The following is a 16,478-nucleotide window of genomic DNA, read 5'->3' as shown; positions in this document are numbered from 1 at the left end:
CACTAGTCATTGGGTATAACTCCTTCGGTATCACCTGGTTAACTATGCAGGTGACTAGGCTATAGCCGGCACTGCCAGATATTTTGAGCATTTCTGCAGTGATTCCTGATGGGCCGAGCGCTTTCCCTGTCCTCATACTCTTGATTACTTTATCTACCAAGTTACTGTCAATTTGGATAGCTGGTCCCTCTGTTGCGTCGACTTTCGGCAGACTCTGTTTCTCCCATTTATTCTCTTTATTGAGCAGGCTTTCATAGTGGCGTCTCCAAACCTCTCTCTTTGCAACCTCCTTTAGTGCACGTGAACCATCATCCATGCGGACACATTTCTCACCTACGACATCACTATTCTTTCTTACACACTGTCTTGTAACACAAAATACTGTGAGTCTTTGGTCCTCACGGCGCAGAACATTTGAAAATTTTTTCTTATTTGGTTCCCCTCTGGCTAAATATACCTGTCTCTTAGCTTCCTTTCTGGCAGTCTGATACAATTCCCTGCTACCACTGTTCTTCCAGTCGTTCCAAGCCTGTCTCTTGTCTAAAAGCCCTGTCAACCACATTGTTCCACACCACGCTATTTTGGGTCGAGAGGGGACTTTGCACCATTCACAAATCTTGTCAGTGGTTCTCAGCAGGTTGTCCAATAGAAACCTCCAGTTGTCTTCCACATTATATGATGCTATATCCCCGTGTATTTCATCGATGGCTTCAAATAATTCATCACTGTCCATTTGCAGGATCTTTAAGCTTCCAGACCCTTCTCATCCATTTAGCCCTGATCCCAAAGTCACTAACTAATCTATGTTGCGGTGTACATTCTTCGCCTGGGAAAGTTTTGGCATTTATAAGCAGCCCTCTTTCCCTTTTTCTGGCGAGGATGTAGTCAATTTGGCTGGTATGTCAGCTAGAATGGTAGGTGACAGGTAGGTTTCCCGAAGTTGGTATTGCAAACCATAAGATCGTTTGCATCGCAGAACTCCAGCAGTCTGGTTCCCTCCTCATTGCGGGAACCAAAACCATAGCCTCCATGTGCGTCATGGAAGCCCCCTGCATGTTGTCCAACATGTCCATTGAAATCACCAGTCACAAAGAGAAGGTCCCTTTCATTTGTCCATGAGGTAGTCTGCAGTAGGGTGTCATAAAATCGGTCTTTCTGCCCATGCAGTAACCCTGGTTGAAGGGCATAGGCCGAGATAATGGTAGCTACCCTGTGGTGAAGCACTAATCTAATATTAAGTACTCTGTCACATACTCTGACTACCTTGATTACCTTATCAATCCATTTCTCCGCAAGAAGTATACACACGCCCCTGACCCTGACCGTGTTCCCTGTCCAGAAAATCTTGTACCTGTGTTCTTTGCACGAACGTAGCGAAACGTCCTCTCCACCTTCTTAGATGCAGCACAAATCTATACATCTCCATTCAAGCATCTCAACACTCTTACCAGACCTACCTTTCAGTGTGCCAACTCTGAGGGTGTGGGAGGTGTGGGCCTGTGAGACCTTGGAATTAGGGACAGCGGTCTCATGTACCTGAAAAGAAAGCTTGCATTTGGCAGAATTCATAAACAAACACTAGACTACAACCTGCATACACTGCACTATTTTTATGCGCTATATGCTCAACAAACCCTAGGTCGGGGTGGGGATGGCATTAGACCCTTAGAAGTGTTCGCGGGAGACAACCAAGGATGACAGAGGATAGGAACTTCCGGTAAAGGTGGAGGGAGTGGGGGTGGGGGCGTACCTCAAACCAGCAAGTTTAGACGAGAGCAACCGCGAATCAGCAAATGAGGAAATTTTAAAACAGAATGTAGACTGTTATAACATAGCACTGAATGAGGCAGAATATAAGCAAAGATTAAAATACTATGGACCAAAGGATAACTCTAATGATAGGAACTATAGGCATGAAGAAAGATACAAACAAAAATTGAAGTACTATGAACCAAACATAAATTCTAATAATAAGGACTATACAGAAAATGGTATTCACAATAATGAAATTAAAATAGAGGAAAATGAACATAAAGAAATTTAACCATAACCAACTATCCTTCTTAGACATTTTGATTATTAAGAATGACACAAACATAGAAACTGATCTCTACTACAAACCAATAGACTGTAAATAGTATCTACTATTTTCTTCATGCTGCCCAAAACATACCCAGATCTAGTATTCCATTTAACCTAGCTAGAAGAATCCAAATAATTTCCTTCAATCTGGATGCTCAGAATAAAAGACTCCTTGAATTAAAACAGGCACTACCTGAAAGAAAGTACCCATCTACTCTAAAAAAGAATGAAATAAAATGCACCAAAACAATAGACATTGAAGAATTACAAAAAGCCAAAAGCAGTTCAGATAAACTCTATCTTTAAATACAACACTCAACCCAAGAAACATAGAAACATTCAACATTATCCATCAGAATATACTGTTATTGAGCTAAGACCCCAAAATGTAAAAGGTACTTGAATCATTGAAAATAATCAAATGCAAAAATCAACCAAAACCCTAAAAATAGTGCTTACAAATGTGAAACTACCAACTACAGACTCAACTCCAAAAGTTAAAAAGTCTGACTGATCCAGTTGTAGAACTCATGAGAACCTTATTGAGGACACAACTTAGAAATTTAAATCAACCATTTTACTTGTTCTTCAAAATATTTAATATATGCAATGGATGCAGGGAAGACTATATCGGACAGACTAAACTCAATTTAAGAATGAGATTAAACATTCACCATCAACAAATACACGATCCCAAAACAAGACAAATTTCACTTATTGAATATCTGGATACATGCATGAAAATTAAAACTCTCAAATTTCTTGTTTTCCCACTCTATCATTGTGCATACAGTACTCCAGACCAAACAAGTATTAATAAAGAAAGTTTGTTTATTAAAAGATACATGCTACTGTTGAACAGGCTATAAAAAACATCAGTAACACATGTCTCTTTTTTTTCTTGTGAATCTTGTAGAATGTTTACTTGAGCTCATTCTTAAGAGAATCAAAATTCATGTAGCAGCTGTCATCTATTTTATTTACTCCACACCTCATTATTGTATGTACCCACCACACCTTTTTAACATAAGGAAAAGTTTTAACATACTCCATGGGCAGGAGCTAGTGCTAATTGATAACATTATTCTTCTACAGTATAATAAACAATAATCATCTATAACCCTTTTATGTAAACAATTATATCACTTTTTCCATCTCTTTTCTAATTAGCATATGACATAGTCACTGGTGAGAAGCTTTTATGTGATCTTGTGTCACTACCACATGAGCTTAATATATAAATGTTGACTAATTAATTTGTATGTTAACCCTTTCGTTACCAAACTGCCCGAAAAAAATTTTGGTTCATGTGACCAAGCTGCCCAAAACTGCCCATAATTACCTATTCATATTTAAATGAGAATATCAGAGCAAATCTTGTTAGTACATTTGTGAAAACACGTGATTATACTTCATAAACAGTTCATCTACAGTTTTGTACGACGATCAATGTGTAATTTTAATTCCGTGAATTTTGGGAGATTTTTTTCCAAATTTGTTCCTATTGTTTTAAAAATTTGTAATTCTGACAAAAAATGGATACGAATTTCATTCTATCAAGCAGCGAGTCAGAATTCGAAGGATTTTCTACTGAAGACCTTGATAAATCTAACTCTATGACTGAAAAAAAAAAGCACGTGGTATTTGATAATGAATCCGATGTTTCATTTTCCAAAAGTGAAAGCAGTGAATCCGAGAGCTCCGACAGCAATAAAGAAAATGAATTGGCACCTGAATGGAGTGAAAATTTAAAAACTGTTTCTTTCAGTGATTTTTCTGAAGAAACTGGACCAAGCCACAATCTTTCCCAGGAGAGTAAAGCCTTAGACTATTTCTTTTTACTTTTTCGAATGAGCCTATTTGAAATCATTACGGCGGAATCGAACCGTTACGCTAAATGTAAACAAAGTGAAAGAAAGGATAGTTTGTGGTTTCCCACAACCTTAAATGAAATTAAGGCCTATTTTGCCATAAATATTATTATGGGTATCAGAAAGTTATCCAGAATAACAAATTCTATAGTAAAATTTTGTTGTATACCCAATTGAATATTAGCTAATAACCCATTCTCTATAGCGATATTTGAACAATAATTTTATATTTTGTTGAATTTACCTTTATCTATCTGCAATTAGAGTCACTTTGTGACAAAAATTATAGTATAGAATTGGTTGAGAACCTTTCATTAAATTATCTTCCAAAAATCAGATTAAGATATTGATAAATAAAAAAGTTATAGTTGTTTAATGAAACCAGACTAAATTTATGATTATGTTAGAAATTAATTGAAACACATTGGTCAGAAATATAGTAACGAAAGGGTTAATGGATAGCATTTAGAGTCTTATTCCTCTATATCAGACATTGGCAATGGAATGCCAAACATAGCTTCCAAAAGCATTGCACGTGTCAACCTCATATTACTACTTTTATTAGTAGAGTTTATGCTTTTGAAACTTGCTATAACAGAAATCTATTTTATTAATCCTTTAATAATTCAAATTGCATGGAAACAAATATAATTTTATTTAAAAAATTAAAAAAAATTTTTCAAATTATAAACTAGAGAACAATATTATAAACAAGTTATAAACATTAGTTATGTTAGATTTCTATAAATTAATGAGAACCTTGTCCCTGTACATTTTTGATTAATTTCTCAATATCAGGTGCATAATTTGTGACTTTTAGTTTTATGCAAGCTTCCAAATGTTGAATTGTCAGACAACTTCTTTGTGGACTCAAAACAGATTTCATATGTGAAAAAATTTGTTTGCATGTATATGTTGAACCAAAGGCATATGAGATTTTCTTCAAAGAATTAAATCTTTCAAACAATGACATCCAGCAATTGAAGATGGCAACAGACTTCTCCAAGCAGCTTCTTCCAAGAGTTTTTTGTAATTCCACAAATTTTGTTTTCCACAATTCTGAAGTTGTTAATTCAATCATTTCCATTTCAAAACTATCAACGTGCATCCACTCAAAAAGTGATTGATCAAATGGATTTGTTTCCAAATCAATCAAGTCGGGTTTGATGAGAAAAGAAAATATAGGAGTGTAAGTTTCGAAATCTTTACCTTGCTTGGAAAATTCTTCTTTCAACATTGCAATATATTTTTGAAGTTCATTTCTATTAACATTAAATCAATTTGAATAAGCTTATACATTTGGAAAGTATTTGTAAGTGTTGCTAAGTATATCATGTCAAAAAATATCTAATTTTAACAAAGCATGACACAAATCTGTTCAAAACATTATCCCGATTAAGCTAACGGACACTACTGTGCAGTGGGAGGTCTGCATATTTGCTGCGCAATTCTTGCAGAAGGAAATTAAATTGTCTGTGAGTCAGCGAAGAGCATCTATAAAGTTAACTATTTTAACAACAGTCTCTATGACAGAACTCAAGCTTTGTGACAAAATTTTTCCAACTAAATTTTCCTGATGTATAATGCAATTAAAACTTATTACATTGTGTTCAGTATGATTTTAAAGAAGTTTAACAAATCCTTTTTCTTTTCAAACCATTGCACGTGCACCATTGGTAGTAATACAAAATATTTTATTTATATTAATGGCTTGATTTTTGAAATAATTTACAAATGCAATCAGAACATCCTGTCCTGTAATTGTATTGGTAAGAGGAATCAACATAATCTCTCTCTATATAAACGGCAGTTTGTCTGTCATTGTGTCTGTGTGTCTGTCAGGTTGTACCCTCACCCTGACCACGGCTTTCAACCGATTCTGATGAAACTTGACACACACATAGCCCAATGTCATAATTCAAAACTAACGCAGCGAAAATTATGAAAAGTTCCCCCAGTTCTGAAAAAAAATCGATAAATTCGACATGGGTCGAGAATCTAAGCTTTTTATATGCAACACATTTTCTACAGACTGTCTAGGGGACGCAACTCGACCTTTTTAACTCTCGGAACACGTGGGGTAAGTATCCCAAAATGTATAAAAATGTACAAAAATGGCAAAAAAGCGGGCAGCAATGTGAGTGACAACAACGAAAAAGTCAAAAGTGACCAAACTGAGCAAACGAATGGAAATGGTTTTTTTGGTGCACACGACAAAAGCGGTTTATAATAAACCAAGAGTTTGCAAGTAGCGTCCGAGGACCCTTAGGGTACGTCAAAAATTTAAGGTAAAACGTTTGGGGTGGTAGTTATAAAGAAAGTGTAGACAAAAAAAGTATTCGAATAACTTGCGGCTGCAGCAGCTATTAGCAGAAGTTGGGGGTAAAGAAATAGCCCATCATCAGAGTTTTTAAATGTAGTCTGGTGTCTAGTTTGATAGTGTCTTTGTACAACATATGACAGATTCACAGCAGAATGCACACACAGCATGATCATTTTGTTGTACAAATCCATATTCTGTTCTCCAGAAATCTTGAAATGGACAAACGTCAAGTTTTTATCTTTTGTTATTCATCTTGGGGCGCTATATATTGATAATTAATATTAACAGGTGTATAAACCCTTAAACCAGATTCTACAAATAAAAATTACTAAATAAAAATAATTAGAATAAAATAAATAGTAAAAATTTTTTTAAAAATGAAATAAATTTAATGAATAAATTTTCGTAATAATAAAAATAATTAGATTAAAATAAATGGTAAGAATAAACAGAAAAAAAAAGAAATACACTAAAAATATCAGACAAGTTGACTCTCAAAGAAGAAATTGAAACCAAAGAAAATAAGTATAATTTTTGACTTTTCATGTTTGTTTGTCTTTGAAAACCCTTCTCACTACTGCTTTTTCTTTCCATTTAATATAAAACTGGCCTCAAAATGAGATGATAATTTTAAAAGAATCTACTTATAGATGATCCGCAAAGTAGGAGCCCATTTTTAAGAGTGTCTTTATTTAGAATGGCCACTGTAAGGTGGTTAACTAATTTTAACATATGATCTGCACTGCTAAATTTAAAAAAATAGGTGTTTGCAGCTCTAGCTCCTGGCTTAAGTAATAAAGTACATACTTTCAGTGCCAGCTTACAAACAGAAAGTTAATTGTGCTAACATTTATAATTTGGTATTGTCAAAATTATTTGTGTTCAGTAGTACTATATTTTTAAGGAAATGTAATACAGCTACCTTCAGATAGTTTAGGTTCAAATAGGTGGATCATAAAAAAAGACATGTAACGATGTACTTTAATTATGATGTCGCTTCCTGAAATATAGTTATAAACAAAAATTTACATAATTTTTTGCCAAGGGGCATGAGTGCCATTGCGAACTGGTCCATGTGCCACACATGGCACGTGTGCCATAGGTTGCCGACACCTGCTCTATATGTGTGTGTGTGTGTGTGATATTTATATGTATATATGTGTGTATATGTATGTATATATTTATATGTGTGTGATTCTATGTATATATTTATATGTTATTATATGAGGGGGTACTTAAAAGCAACTGGAAACATTCTCTGTGGGACAAGCCTGTTGTAGTTCAGGTTTCTGCTGCTATAAGCCACTTGATGTGACTCTCAGGCATCAATCTGCCAGCTATCATTGTTGAGTGGAGTTGCACTGCCATGTGGTACATCTTTGATTTGCAGTGCTTCTCCCTGTTTGTTGATTTTTGTGATGGCTGAAATGAAGGAACAGCATGCTTCCATGAAATACTGTTTTCAGCTGGGGAAAACAGCGACTGAAACAGTTATGCTTCAAACTGCTCATAGAGATGCTGCCATGAGCAAAGCACAAGTTTACAAGTGGGTTTGACTCTTAAGAAATGGTCACTTGTCACTTGAAGACCAACCTTGTTCAGGATGAAAACATCACAAAAATTAGTGAACTGATCTTTAAGGATCGTCAGTGAACAATCGACGAATTTGTTGATAAGATTAGTGTGTCCTAGAGGTCCTGCCAGTGAGGTTTGAGCAAGGAATTGTGAATGAAAAGAGTTGCAGCAAAATTGTGCCTCGTTTGCTCATGGAAAATGAAAAGCAGTCATGACTGAATGCATGTTGTGAAATGAAAGAACAGTTGGAAGTTGATCCAAATCTTTTTCTGAAGGTCATCACAGGTAACAAAAGCTGGTGTTACGGCTACGACCTGGAAACGAAGCAGCAATCAAATCAGTGGAAGCAGTCAATGTCACCACGTCCCCAAAAGTACGTCAAGTGAAGTCCAATGTCAAGATGCTGCTGATTTCTTTCATCGATGCAAAAGGAATTGTCCGCAAAATTTATTCCTCCTGATCAAACTGCTAACCAGTCATTTTACCTGGCAGTTCTGAAGCGTTTGTGGGACAGTGAGATGAAAATACCTCAACTTGTGGCTAAGTGGAAAGTGGTGGTTTCATCATGACAATGCACCTGCGCACACCGTCTAGAGTTTGAGACAGTTTTTACCAAAAATGGCCTGACCTTGCTTACCTACCTTTCCTATTTGCCTGATCTTGCTACTTGCAACTTTTTTCTGTTCCCCTGAATGTAAAATGTCCTTAACGGAAAACGTTCCATAAATGTCTAAGAGGTGAAGAAAAACAATGGAGGCATTTGACTAGGAGGAGGAGGAAATAGAGATGTATAACATAAAAGGCAACTGGAAGTTCCTACAGGACAACCTACTGAGCGCTACAGACCAAATCTGTGGCTTGTACAAAGTTCCAACCAGACTAAGGGTAACATGGTGGTGGTGCAGTGTAGTATACAAAGTGATAAAAGCAAAGAAAGACCAGAAGAGTTGGGGTAGCAGAGAACTAGAAGTCAAGTTAGTCAACAGGTCTATTTAGCTGGGTAGAAGCTGAAAGGAAGAGGTTTGCCAATATTCTGCAGTGCAAAAATCAGAAGCATGAGGTTTCTGGATTGTAAGATAGTGTGCCAGAGAAAAATTGTCATGTCGTAGAAATGTGTACGGATGGATGATGATACACTTACACTTAGTGATTCTGAAAAGAAAGTGGCAAGGAAGTGCCAAATAATGCAACAATTCTTCCTAAATTAAGGATATACTCACTTAGTTTTGGACTCAGAACACCACTGGACACAGGCGTCAAATGCACTACCACTCACCTACTATCCTTATGCACTTGTACAGACTATATTCCCTTTGCTCTTACCTTCCATCCATTGAAAGTTAAACTCATCAACAACTTTCGTATTCTAGTTTCTGACCCCTACTTTCCTACACCACCTCCTTGCCTTTAAAAAATAAGAACCTCAGAATTCTAGTAAGAAGCTCCAGAATGTCCAGCCCCACACAACCAGGTACTTTAAATATGTTTGCCTACAATGCAATACTTGCCCCTGCATTAACAATACTACTGCCATCACTAGGCCTAAAAAAATACATCATGTTACTCAGAACTTCTGTTGCGCATCATATAACCTTGTATGTTGCATCATATGCAAACTTTGCAGTATCTTTTACATTGGGGAAACAGACCAATACCCTGCTGATTGCTTTCAAAAGCATATTCAATGCATATTACTATGTCTTCTTGGCCAACCTTTCACTTGAATACAATAGTATGTGGTGATGCCCTGCACCATAGATCCACATTCTGAAAGAAATAGAAGTAATGTTTTATATTTGAACTTGGCACCATATCATCAATAGGCTTAAATGAATGTTTACCCTTCTACTCCTACACCTCCTCTTAATTCCTTGAACCCTATCTAAGCCTTCAACTCCTCTCTCACCTTATTTTGTCCTTTCATCTCACTTTCAACTTTGCCCCCTTTTCCTCATTCTATTACTCTTTCCTTCTTCCTTCTTACACTATTTCTCCTATCACTTCTTCACATATGAAGCTGATGTGGCCCTGTATTGCTATCTTTTTTTTCCAGACTAGTTTGCTTCTAGGAGTAGCTCAAAGTCTAAAGTTTTTAACAGTAACAAACTTATGTTGGGTAGGACTTTGCATTTATGATCATCTGTTTTTTCCACTTTCTGGTGAGAATGTAGTTTTGTTTCGTGTGATCACTAGATTGCTAGGTGATCAGGTGACTGGTTGGTTTTCTGAAGTTAATGCTGCAGATCATTATGTGTGTGTGTGTGTGTGTGTGTGTGTGTGCGCGCGTGCGCGTGTGTGTGTGTCGTCCTGCCTACCTGCTGTTAAACTTTCAGACTTGTTTTTCCATGCTAGCATGGTTTAGATAAATATATTATTGAGGTATTGCTTTATAGCTGGATGCCCTTCCTTTCTCTATCCCTAATTTAAGAATAATTCACTTATATACCTTATGAGAGTAATTTGTTAATGTGAGAGCCCAAACAAGAACTGACCCCAGAAACAGGAAACAAAAACACAATATTACAATTCCTGTTTTGGGAAAATGTACTACAACTTGGCCCCAGATCTGATTAAACAAAATTTTAAATAAATCCACTGAACATGTAAAGCCTAAAGTTATAAATTTATTGTAAAGAAACTTCAACAAAAATATATTGATCTTTTACTGAAAGGCTTCACATTTACTCTTACACCTGCTTCTAACCTCATAGAACTAAAAGTAGACATTGAACATTTGAATCAATACTTCTGCCTTATAAAATTCTTAGGCAATAAGAATGTAAATGATGAGTCTGGGGGAATGACAAGCATTTAGATTCAGTTTTCAGATTCCCTCTCAGTACACATAAATGCAAAGAAAACATTTGTAAAGAAAAAGGGGCTATACTAACACTGAAGAACAACTCAATCATCCTAAAAGAAGCCAATTAGGGTGAGGCGATAGTTATTATGAGCAAAAACTATTATTAAGACAAAATATTGGAACAACTAACAAATCAAAATTACTATAAGGAAGACAGATAAAACAATAATGAATGAAATTGAATTTAGAAGAGTTTACAACACTTTGGAGTAACCCCTGCAGCTCCTGCATGGGTTAAAGTATTGCTGATGTTTATTTCACTTATTTCATTTTACCAGGAATATAATTTAAGCATTTGGCATATTGTTGTGTGAATGAAAGTAAATATGAGATGTTATTTTAAATATTTTCTAATATATTTCAATTTTTTGTTTTTTAGAGATCAAGTTCTTGAGATGTTTAATCATGCATACAATTCTTATATGGTGAGTACTGATTTACAAATTGTGTCTAGTTAATCCTGCAGGTACGGTAATAGCATATATTACCTACCGAAGGACCCATGCAATGCGTATTTATTTGTTACCAGAAAATCCATGAATCCACACAGCATCTATCTCTCAGTCCTATACTACATTCATTCTAAATGAAATTAGAAACTCTCTAATCTAAAGGAGAAAAATTTAATCCAGCAAGCCTTCTAAATGTAGAAGGTTATGTGTCACATTTTTTTCGTTCCTTGTTTTTACCCCTAGCAAAGGAATTTTATTTAATTATTTTGCAGGAAGGACTGGTTCGACCGGATCGTGTTCTGTCCTTACCTTCGAAACACGCATTGAGTCGAACCAGGGACAGCTGATAAAGGGGAATATTCCTTGTATTGATTGTCTTGTACTCTGTTTTTGCGTTGTTAAAAAAAGTCCGTTTCCTAGTTTGTTTTTATGTTTTCGTTTTTCGTCGAGTTCTATGTTTATTTGTGGTGTCCTGTACTCATATATATATATATATATATATATATATATATATATATATATATATATATGCATGTATATATACATGTAGATGTAGGTACGTACATATATGTATGTATGCAATATATTTTATTTATTAAATTATTGTATGACTGAGTGCCCTCGCGTCGTTTCGTTTCTTTTCTCCAAGTAACTTTTTATATATATATATAGATATATTTATCAAAAGAAAAACAGAATGCAAAGGATTTAGCGGTACATATGTTTCTGGTTTTATTGGACAGTTTATATCAATGCATAATTGATGTAACATGTATGTCAATAGCCTTCTTCAGCCATGCACAATTACCACACCAAAGACATGTATTATATTATAGCAGGTTTGAGGAGAAGTTTGGGAAAAAGACGAGTTACGTTAGGGATGCAAATCCTCATATACGCATTTCTAGTACCCCTTTGTCCGAGTGCATAAGGATACATATGCACGTGTGTAGACATGGGAATGGGTATACCTGTTTCTGTGCATGTGGGGATATATGTACATATGTCTATGTTCTTGAATCTGGGTGTGTTTGTATATATGTATTTATGTGTACTTATGCACGCGTGAGGACGTGTGTATATATGCATATATAAACGGGTGTGTGTGCACATGAACTTGAATGAACCTCTATGGACGCATACATGTCGATGTATGCATGTGTTTGTTTATGTATGGGTTTCATTGTATATGTGTACACATGTGCTTATGCATATGTATATGTATGCATATGTACACATATATATATATGTGTGTGTGTATGTGTATATATGGGTGTAAGGATGGGTATATATACGTATATGTGTACATGTATATATATATATGTATTATATATATATATATATATATATGTATATGTATGTATAGGTGTATGTATGTGTACGCATATGTCTATATACATGTCTGTGGGTGTATCTATGTGTGCGAGTATATATTTTTTGGGGGGTGTTTGTGTGAGTGTACATGTATATATGCATATACGCATATGTGTGTATATGCATAGAGATTTGCTTACTTATGTATGTGTGTATGCACGTGTGTGTGCATATATACGTATGTGCGTGGGTTCTTGTACCTAGCTGCATGCACTTCTTTCCATGTGTGTATATGCGTACCTATATGCTTTTGTGTATGTGTGTGTATATTGAGATATATATGTATGTACGTATATGAGTATGTTTATATGCGGGCACGTATATATGTATGTGTGTGTATGTATTTATATGTATACGGATACGTGTGTAGATGTATAGATATGTGTATGTATATATGTATTTAGTTATGTGTGGGTTTGGGTATCTGTGCGTAGCGGTATGTATGTATATGTGTATCCGTGCCGGCACCTTTATACGGGTGTATATGTATGTATATATATGTGTGCGTGTGTATATATATATATGCATGCATATGTGTGTGCGTGGGCGTGTACATGTATGTATATATATATATATATATATATATAATATATATATATATATATATAATATATATAATAGAAATATTAAAATTACTAAGTCTCTATAAAAGAGATTACGGCAACGTTTACTGGAAATTAATTGTTATCGCCATACTAATATGGCATTCTTATAGATATAAGAATAATCGCTGCCATGGTCAGCTCCATGAGACCACCCCCATCAAGATAGCTATTGATACACGATCTGTATCCATTATAACCTTCGAACAAGGGAGGTCAGCCGCTTCACACTGCCAGTCTGACAGCTACATGGAGCTGACCATGGCAGCGATTATTCTTATATCTATAAGAATGCCATATTAATATGGCGATAACAATTAATTTCCAGTAAACGTTGCCGTAATCTCTTTTATAGAGACTTAGTAATTTTAATATTTCTATTATTGAAAACAAGTGGATGTATTCCACTGAAACTAGGTAAATATAAGCCTTCGAACAGAGACGTCAGTGGCGACACCTGCGGGTCCGACTGCGCTACATTGACAAGGGGCAATACCCCGAAATGCATCTGTAGCTGTCGGATTGGCAGTGTGAAGCGGCTGACCTCCCTTGTTCGAAGGTTATAATGGATACAGATCGTGTATCAATAGCTATCTTGATGGCGGTGGCCTCATGGAGCTGACCATGGCAGCGATTATTCTTATATCTATAAGAATGCCATATTAATATGGCGATAACAATATATATATATATGTTGACTGATAATAATATGGTCCCAGCCGGTTTTTATGAGAAAGCAGATAAACTTTTAGACACACACCAACTTGGAGCAGACAACTTAAACTGACCATCCGCCTGCTCTCATACAGCTCCCCAGATAATTAAGTTTTAATTTATGACACCCACCAATACATCCTAAAGCTTCACTAACCGGCATATATTTTTTTCTGTACCTTACTTTATCTTTATGTCCACCTTTTTATTTTTTTATCCCTTTATATTTTTATTTTTCGTCTTTATTTTTTCACCTCTTTATCTTTATTTATTTATATTTCCATGTTATTTTCCACATCTACACTGTCACAATACAGCTCTAGAACTTCAGACCAGACATATGACATCCTTTGTATCTTTATATACTTATACACTGATTTTTCTACATTTTTACTCTTTCTTTACATTTTTACTTTTTTTATATTTTTACTCTGTGATCCCAAACTCATTAAAGATTCACCCCCTTCCACTCCAAGTAATACATGTCTTTGGTGTGGTAATTGTGCGCGGCTGAAGAAGGCTATTGACATACATGTTACATCAATTATGCATTGATATAAACTATCCAATAAAGCCAGAAACATATGTACCGCTAAATCCTTTGCATCCTGTTTTTCTTTTGATAAATATACCCTATCACCTACACCACTAACTGGCATATACAGGTGCTTACAGTTATCAAGTATTCACCCTGAATTTTTGTATATATATATATATATATATAAATATATATATAATATATATATATATATATATATATAGAGAGAGAGAGAGAGAGAGATAGATAAAAAAACACTAAATATATTCAGAAGGTAAATTCATATGTACAAGATGTTTATTCCATTTAAAGTCCAGTTTCCACGCTGGGATGGGTTTGATGGTTTGTCTGGAACTGGTAAGCCAGAGATCTGCGCCAGGTTCCACTCTGATTTGGCATGGTTTCTATGGCTGGATGCTCTTCTTAATGCCAACCACTCCAAGAGTGTAATGGGTGTTTTTATGTGCTACCAGCATGGATGCTATTTACATGACACTAGCGATAGCCACAGCTACGATTTTACAAGCGCCATTTACATAAAACTGGCAATATATTGACAAATAAATTCATTTTTATATGGAGTATAAAAAGTACAGAAAACTAAATAAAGGAATGCATCGTATTTTAATTCAACAGCTTTTTCTGGGAGTTTGGAATTACATAATAGTTGTAATCTTCATAATTAGCAGATGAAATGTGCAAAATGCCATGGATATGCAACCAGTAGATGGGTGCACAGAGACTACTGTAATATCAGCTTCCTTGGTCAGGCGGGAAATTGGCAGATATCAGTTCACATCATAGTGCAAGAGATTTAAAGGTTGAATGGGAGAAGAGGAAGAGAGGAGTAAAAGGCAAGTAGAGGGAGGATGCAGGCAACTTAAGGAGGGGGAGTGTTGAAGTAGATAAAGAGCAAGAAGAGATAAGAAATATGATGGTGAGTTAAGTAATCTGGGGGTGGAGGATAATTGAATAAAAGTAAAAGTGGTGAGTCCGAGGATGGAGGGAAGGGATGAAATAGGTTAGTATTCTGAAAGGAAATGCTGTTAGTGGTATACGAAGACCTTTAATTGATCAAGGAAAATTGAGGCTATAGAAAACTAAAGGATGAGACAATGAATGAAGTACAAAATGGGGGTGGGGTAGCAGAGGAAGTGGACTGTTGAGATAGGGAAAGAGGGAATAGAGGGGCAGATTTTGAAATTATAAGATGGTAGGAGCTGGTTATAGATGAAGCCAGGAAGACGCAGGGAGGAATTTGCGATATAAGGCTGGGGTAGCAGCAGAGGAAGATATGTGGAAGTAAGGAGAAGAGGGAGAAAAGAGAAGGGATATGTTGCTAGCATAGCCAAGTCATAAGTTAGAGCAGAATCATCCTGGTTATAGATGAAGCCAAGAAGAGACAAGGAAGAAATTCAAGGAATGAGAATGGGGTAGCAGCAGAGGAAGATATGTATATATATGTATAAGCCTTATGAAAGACTGCTGAATGTGGAGAATGAATGGGAGGAGGAGAGCCTGCCAAATATTGACCCAGTAGAGGGACCAGCTATCCAAATAGACAGTTCCCTTGTAGTTAAGGCAATTAAGGGTATGAAACCAGGTAAAGCCCCCGGCCCATCAGGTATCACTGCTGAGATGCTTAAAACAGCTGGTTATGTGGGCTATGGCCTAGTCACCCGTATTGTTAACCAGGTAGTTCATAATGGAATCATACCCAATGACTGGCGTAGCAGCACCATAGTCAACTGCTACAAGGGTAAGGGTGATGCTCTAGATAGAAATAACTACAGGGGTATTAAACCGTTGGATCAGGTGATGAAGGTCACAGAGAGGGTCATAACCCATCTCATTAAGGAGAGAATTTGCTTAGATGAGATGCAGTTCGGTTTTGTGCTAGAAGCACCACTGATGCTATATTCCTGGTCCAACAACTGCAGGAGAAGTACCTAGCTAAAGATAAACCCCTCTACATAGCTTTTGTGGACTTGGAGAAAGCCTTTGACAGGGTTCCCCAATACCTTATCTGGTGGTCGATGCGGAAACTGGAGATTGACGAATGGCTAATAAGGGCTGTACAGGCT

At 36.0% G+C, this 16,478-nt stretch overlaps 2 protein-coding genes across 3 annotated transcripts in view; one reads left to right on the top strand and one right to left on the bottom strand.

The window, feature by feature from the left end:
* Positions 1-4,701: 4,701 nt before the first annotated feature.
* Positions 4,702-5,040, bottom strand: LOC118762153. Its single transcript, XM_036500589.1, has one exon. The coding sequence runs from the start codon at positions 5,038-5,040 to the stop codon at positions 4,702-4,704; it is 339 nt and encodes a 112-aa protein (XP_036356482.1).
* Positions 5,041-5,104: 64 nt separating this feature from the next.
* LOC115210263 (ER degradation-enhancing alpha-mannosidase-like protein 3) overlaps positions 5,105-16,478 on the top strand; it is a 413,751-nt gene continuing 402,377 nt past the window's right edge. Inside the window, exons 1-2 of one of the 2 annotated variants that reach the window (XM_036501986.1) lie at positions 5,105-5,142; positions 11,094-11,139. In XM_036501986.1, coding sequence (XP_036357879.1) covers positions 5,120-5,142; positions 11,094-11,139 — 69 coding nt within the window. In that variant the 5' untranslated portion in view covers positions 5,105-5,119. Of the gene's footprint in view, positions 5,143-8,726; positions 8,804-11,093; positions 11,140-16,478 lie in introns of those variants that run through there. The other variant, XM_029779124.2, reaches the window with a different exon arrangement.

This window comes from Octopus sinensis, linkage group LG1 (genome assembly GCF_006345805.1).
Source record: "Octopus sinensis linkage group LG1, ASM634580v1, whole genome shotgun sequence".
NCBI lineage: Eukaryota > Metazoa > Mollusca > Cephalopoda > Octopoda > Octopodidae > Octopus > Octopus sinensis.
This window is presented reverse-complemented; position numbering and strand designations above follow the sequence as displayed.